Source organism: Morone saxatilis, unplaced genomic scaffold, assembly GCF_004916995.1.
Source record: "Morone saxatilis isolate NCDOM2014 unplaced genomic scaffold, NCSU_SB_2.0 Contig12, whole genome shotgun sequence".
Taxonomy (NCBI): domain Eukaryota; kingdom Metazoa; phylum Chordata; class Actinopteri; family Moronidae; genus Morone; species Morone saxatilis.
Genome location: NW_023339674.1, coordinates 8246476 through 8253328, shown reverse-complemented (window position 1 = coordinate 8253328; position 6853 = coordinate 8246476). Strand labels below are relative to the sequence as shown.

General features: G+C 43.2%; 1 protein-coding gene across 1 annotated transcript in view; it reads left to right on the top strand.

Moving 5' to 3' along the window:
- Positions 1 to 939: 939 nt before the first annotated feature.
- Positions 940 to 6853, top strand: part of nr2f6b (nuclear receptor subfamily 2, group F, member 6b) — a 16730-nt gene continuing 10816 nt past the window's right edge. Inside the window, exon 1 of the mRNA XM_035652952.1 lies at positions 940 to 2835. Within this exon, the coding sequence (XP_035508845.1) occupies positions 2567 to 2835 (269 nt within the window). The 5' untranslated portion in view covers positions 940 to 2566. The remainder of the gene's footprint in view (positions 2836 to 6853) is intronic.

Sequence of the window (6853 nt, the reverse complement as noted above, 5' to 3'; positions counted from 1 at the left end):
AGTTAGAAAAATTGTCAGAGGGAGCACCCCCAATTCTGTCATGTGTCTGGAGGGGGTTCAGGTTAACTTCTAGCAGACATAGTTGGAAAACAGGTGTGTGGCTTGGGTTTAAGATTATACACTTTTTCTCAGAAATCCTGTATCACAATAACTTTTGGAATTGGTGTACGGCCTTGTTAAGGTTCTGGGAAAGATCGTGTTCATGGAAAATAATATATAGTTGTAGAATTAATAGCAGAAACAGAACTGTTTATTCCTGATCCACCCACCTATGCACCATGACCTCTATACCCTCACTGTATGTAGGGCACGAAACTATACCTTCTGAGTGGGCATTAGATGTAAATCGTGAAATGCAGAATCGTCCAGTAGGGACATTTATTTATTTTTCGCAGGTTCAACAACTTTATGGACACACAGTACTAATAACCCATTTAAAATGTGCACACAAACAACCGTAACCATTCAGGATACAGCAGTTCATCCCTCACACAGACTTGTGAGTGTGTGCAGCAGGTGTGAAAAGGAGCCGGTGGCGTATCATATTACCCTTTGACAAGTTACTCAACAACAACAGGCCCCCCCTGTTATTGTTGGGTCAACAAAGTTGGAGGAATTCTTTAGGATTAGAGTGGCGTGGAGAACATGAGTGTGAGTGCCATGCGCTCGCTGTGTGTCGTACTGAGGCCCACCTCTTTGACTTACGGCAGTGTTGGGGTTAACTCCCCCCTTACTCCCAGGCTGGCCTGGGGTCAGGGGGGAAACAGGCAGCCAGGCATTCTTTCTGTGTGTGTGTGTGTGTGTGTGTGTGTGCGTCTGTGTAGCTGTAGCCCACTCTGTGCTCTTTGACTCCGCTGGCCTTATAAGGCATCCAGTGCCATGGCAACGGCAGGGCTTGAATAGCAGTGTCAAATCCCTCAGCACACAGACACACGCTCACTCTCCCTAAAGGAGGGAGCGAGGCAGAGAGACACAGAGAGGGGATTGAGAGGAGCAGGAGAGGAGGCTATCTCTGGGCTGCTCTCCACTGCGGCGTCTGGCTTTCACTAAAAGGTCTATGACTGTGTTTTTCCTGCGCTTGTTTGCCTAATTTATTCCTGCCCGGGCCAGCAGAAAGAGAGGCGGAAAAGAAGAAGGAAAAAAGGACAGGGCTGAACAGTACAGAGTGCAACAGTACACCCCGACTTGCTGACAGGGAATGCAGAGAGTTTCTGGCCTCTGGTTGTTACTGCTGGATGGACAAGCACTGACAAAACAAGAGAAGGAACACTTTGTGAAGCTTTGAGAGAGGAGGCGAGATTTCTCAACTCTGCTTTTGTTTTGGCTTGTTCTTTTTCTCTGTGACATTTGAGCCTCTGACACCACAGACTGAAGAGCTGGAGGAGCCAAAAGAAAACATTATTTCACTGCAGACACAGAAGAGGATTTATTTCATAAACTTTGTTGCTACAGAAACCACAGAGACATTATTCAAGGAGAGAAAGGAATTGTATTATCCTTCTCACCACTTCTTATTTTAATATCAAGTGTTGAGTCAGTTTCAGCTGGATCTTTTTGGCTATTTATATGGCACAGAGTTGGTTAATGAGCAAGAAAACTTGTATATAAAAGCTGAAGTGGGACTATAGTCATCTCCTCTAAGAATACCAAAGAAAGAAACAAAGCCCATTTTACAAAACTCCCCTTAAGTGTTTTTTTCTTTTGGGACATATGACTGAGCATTTCCAGAGCAAAAATAATTTTTTCCTCTCCTCATCACTATCACCTCTGCTTCTCTAACAGCCCCGACAAGTCAAGAGTGAGTCTGGACTAGAACTGCCTCAGATCAGCAGATAACACCTCTGCACGGCAGGAACTGGTTGGACTAGTTTATAAGTTGGAGCAGAGGGCAGGGCAGTTTAACCCTGCTTGAAGGAGAGCTGTGTTTTATTTTCCTCCCACTTGTTTGTCCTTTTGGGAGAAAGTTGTGCGCTGAGAGAGGGGCAAGGCTTCTTTTTCGTTTGGAGAGCAAATCTGTTTCTGTTCCTCGTCACCATGCTTAGGGATAGGTGAGGTGTTGTTTTTTCTCTACTTATTCCAGGGGGGGAGACAGAGAGAGAAAGTGAGAGGGAGGGAGAAAGAGAGAAGGAGTCAAAGTGTAATTTATTGTTTCCTGTGAAAAAAGCCAGGCTGCACCCTTTTCTCCTGCCTGAACTCTGAACCACTCAATGTGTGTCTGAAGTTTTCTCAGACCTCAGGAGCCATTGATCGGAGGTCAGGGCAGTGAACACGGGGGTGAAAGACAAGAACAGAGAGAGCAGCGGGATTACTGAAGAGAGAGAGACTGGGAAGGACCTCCAGGTCATTACAACCAGACGGCAAAGAGGAGAAAGGTCAACACGGGAGAGCCGGGACGACTTTTTATCCCACTTTTAGATCTTCTTGGACAAAACCAATCCTTTAATACAAACCTGGATCCCTGTTTTCTTGTCTGGAATCAGTTTTTAGACTTTTAGAGTAGTTGGAAGCTTGGGGACAGGGCGGGTCTGTGTATGATCCACTCACAGGGCTGCGTGTCTCAGAGAATATGGCCATGGTGAGCGGGGGATGGGGCAACCCCAACGGGGACACTAATGGACTGGGGGAGAAGGCTTACCTGAGGAGGGAGGAAGAGGAGGGCTCGCCTCAGGCTGGGAGCAGCGATGTGGACGTCGGGGATGAGGACAAGGCCTGCGTGGTGGACTGTGTGGTGTGCGGGGACAAATCCAGTGGGAAGCACTACGGCGTGTTCACCTGCGAGGGCTGCAAGAGCTTCTTTAAGAGGAGCATCAGACGAAACCTGAACTACTCCTGCAGGTAAGGGCTGCTGGGAAATTCACACTGAATATAGTCTGAACAGTAGATGAAGATATAAAAAACACACACAGACACTCTTCTTGTTTAACCACATTGTCTTCTTGGTAATACTTTACTTTAAATTTTGCTTTGCGTTTAATTGATGGTTTATAACACACTGCAGGATCGTTATAAGCTGATATAAGTGTTTATTAATGAACAATTATAACTTGTGGGCACCCATAAGTGGAGGCAGGTAATAATGTTAAGATGTGTCTTTAAACGAGTGAGTGAGTGACAGTTAAAAATGTCCTCATATCTGCATCCAACTACATTTTAGTGTGTTATAATCCATGTATTAAATGTTTGTATAGTCGCTTATAAAAGTGTGTGTCTTTTTTTATAAGCCATTATGTAGTCATTCACATTCATGAAGAGAGAGCAGAATAGTCCATTCCTCACTCCAGAATGATATGTTCCAACCTTGGATATGTCTCACAAACAGCCCTAGGAAAAAAAAAAAGAAAAAGAAATGAAAGCCCTGAAGGTCAGTCATGTGAGGATGGATTGCCTCAGAAGGTCAACATTCCCATTATTCTTCACCACAGGAACACAATGTTGAAACTCAATTCTCTGCTCTCACTAAGACTACTCACAGCCTCTGAACATAGTTATTTCTTCCACATAATAATGCACTAACTCTGAATGGAAGGTGTCTTTTTATTAATTTTGTCATGTCCGGGTCTGAAAGGGGTTCTCTGTGAAATGTTAGCAGACCTCGTCCTGCTGTAAAAAGGCAACAGAAGGGCGTGTAGGGCCGATGATTTACAAAGGTCACAGCCTTGATAGCTTTTCAGCCACACTAGCTCATACAGTTCACTCATCACAGGGGTCAGTGAGAGAGAGAGAGAGAGGGATAGAAAGCACTGAGTAACATCATGTGTCAGAGGACAATCAGCTGTGTGTGTTGTTTTTTTTTATCTTTGTGAGGACAGGTTTGTGTGTTTGACCTTCACACTGATGACGTGTGGCTCCTCGACACTTGTTCAGAGAGACGGATAAAAGCGTGTCATTTCTAACCGATGATGGTTGATTTTGTTGGCTGAAATGGTAACTGTCTCTGGCAGGGTTGACCAGCAGTGTTAGAGTTGGTTCATATTTAAAGAAGAACCATGTGTTGCTGGCTAAATACTGGACATCATGCGAGAAAACTGAGGCTAAAGCATAAAAGAAATGTCATTCACACCTTGTTTGGCTGCTTAACGTACACACTTCTTTGTATTTTTAAAAGGTACGTTTTCAAATTGAATGCCACTAAAGAAATGACTAAATGGTGAGGGCTAATGAATGTGTTTGCCAAACATAGCACTATCTTAGGAAACACTGGCTGAGGTTGCTCGAGTGAAAACTCCAAATCCTATGAAGAGCAAGACAGGGCTGCTAATGTTAGCTTAAACTCTGATAGCATCCTGGAAGTTGTGAATTGGGCCTTTTGTTAATGCAACCCACAACTACACAACTAATGTAGACACATCATGTACTTCCCTGCCAAAAGTTTCACATTTAACTGTAATATATCACTGACTTCTGCTCAAACGGGTGCAGCCTGTGGGGGAAAAGTACCAACACCTGTCCTCAGTTAAACTCTGTGAACTTGGGCCTACCCACATGGGACCATTTGAGCTGCTGATGGGCGTTTAATAAAAATAAAACATGGAGAAGTGTTGGGCTCCGTGTGTGATATTATTGTACTGCAGAAATAATAATGAACTCATTGTTTAAGTCATTCCTCAAACGGCAAACATTCACTGGTTACAGCTTCTTTAATGTGAGGATTTGCTCTAAAATGAGATAAGCTGAAAATATGATGCTGTCACCTTGGGGTCCAGGTACCTGCGATGGACAATTTTCTGACGTTTCAGACTGTATATTTTGTGATTAATTGTGCTTTAGATGATTAACTGATAGAAACCAGCTGGTGAACAAGGGACAGTTTATGTTGGAGGTGTTTCGGGAGGCATCACCTGTTCACGTCCATATGCAGAGGATGCAGTGATTTTAGTGACATGAATTATAAATGTAGCTGAATCTGAAGACACAGAGAACCTGAGAGCAAATACCTGCTGTGCACTGCAGTATACAAGTATAAGTATACTGAAAACACACTCTGTATGTGTGTGTGTGTGTGTGTCCTCTGGCACATTCTTCTCACAGCCTCTGTCTCACACACACTCAACGGACACACTGACTGAGGTGTTTCTGAGGGAAAAAATAATGAAGTCATTAAACCACAAATCTAAATCAAGAAGTCTAAAAGTGTCTCGTGGTAACTAAGCTGATGTCTTCATGACTGACGTGGGTGGTGTTTCCCAACAATAAATCTTGACATTGCCATCCCTACAGCTACACTGCTGTCATGGTTATAAATACATAAATCACAAAGTGTAGATGTAAGCTGCACAATAGAAATGTTTGATACTTTAAATCGGTTAAGTATGAAGACGGAGCTTAATGTCCAGTAACCATAGCCTGTATTATTTAAAATGGACATATGAAAATGTGCAAAGACGTGGGGCGTGGGTGGAGCTGAGGCAGACTCAATGAAGCCTGGGGACGTAAAACAATAAATAAAAAGAAAAGAAGAGACGTGAAAACTGATAACAAAATAGGGAAGTGACATTTCAGCCAGAAGAGAGTATATTAGTCATTAGAGAAGGATGTGTCTATAGGTCTGTTTTTATTTCTTGTAGTTTTTTTTTTTGTATAAACGTGTTCCTTGTGTTAATAAGATGTTTTATGTTTGTGTGAACAGAAAGAGCTGTGTAACATGATCCTGGACTGCTGCGCTCAACAGAGGACCTACGAGAAGTTCTTTGGTCTGCTGGCTGGGGTGAGACACACACACACTCACTCACAGCAGAACACACTTGAACCTTGGACTTGCTCGACATATTAGATTAATTCAGTTAATTTTAAAAATGTTCATTTAAAAAACACTACTTTGAATCAAAACATAATGTAGACGATAGCCGGCTACATTAGTCTCCACAGTCCCATGAAGAGTGGCACTAATAAACTGGCACTTGGCAAAGTTTGTCAAGAACACAATCAGTGTTTTTAGTGTGCAGACTTTTTTGGTCCTTCACTGCTGAAGCTGATTATCAAACTGGATGCAGTTTAATTTAATATAATTCATTTAATAAAGTTAAGATTTTATTTTTCCACCATGTTGCCCAGCCCTGATAGGCACACACAGAAACTGGCGATAGGCACACACACAGATGGCTCTGTGTAACCTCGCACTCCACACTGTCATCTACTCTAGCATACTGTGTACATAAGTGTGTGTGCACTTCAATCACACTATTGTTTTATTTTTTATTTGTACTCGCACAAAAGAAAAATCCATCCATGCATAACAAGTGACACAGGATCTGGTCTAGATTGATTTGCTGTTCCGTACTGATCTGGACCTTGGAGCTGACACATCTGAGATACTGTTAAACTACATGAAACTCCATATGGAAGAACTGAAAGCACTTGTTAACACGTGTGTGTGTGTGTGTGTGTGTGTGGTGTGTGTGTGTGTGTGTGTGTGTTGTGTGTGTGTGTGTGGTGTGTGTGTGGTGTGTGTGTGTGTGTGTGTGTGTGTGTGTAGAGGTTCTGTCTGCTGAAGAAGGAGTACATGGAGAGTTTTGAGGGGATATTTTCAGAGCAGTACGACACAATTCACCGACTGGAGACCAACAAACTGAGGAACGTGGCTCGGCTGTTTGCTCACCTACTCTACACAGACTCTGTCCCCTGGAGTGTAAGGACCGACGCATGTGCACACACACAGACAGACATTAAATCCTTTAACACACATGAAGCTGATTGTTCTAAATGATTTTCTTCATTACTAATAGTACCCCTCTTTCTCTCTGCTGTCTTTTGTCTCTTGACCAGGTGTTGGAGTCCATCAGGATGAGTGAGGAGACCACAACGTCGTCCAGCAGGATCTTTGTGAAGATCCTTTTCCAGGAGCTCTGTGCCTACA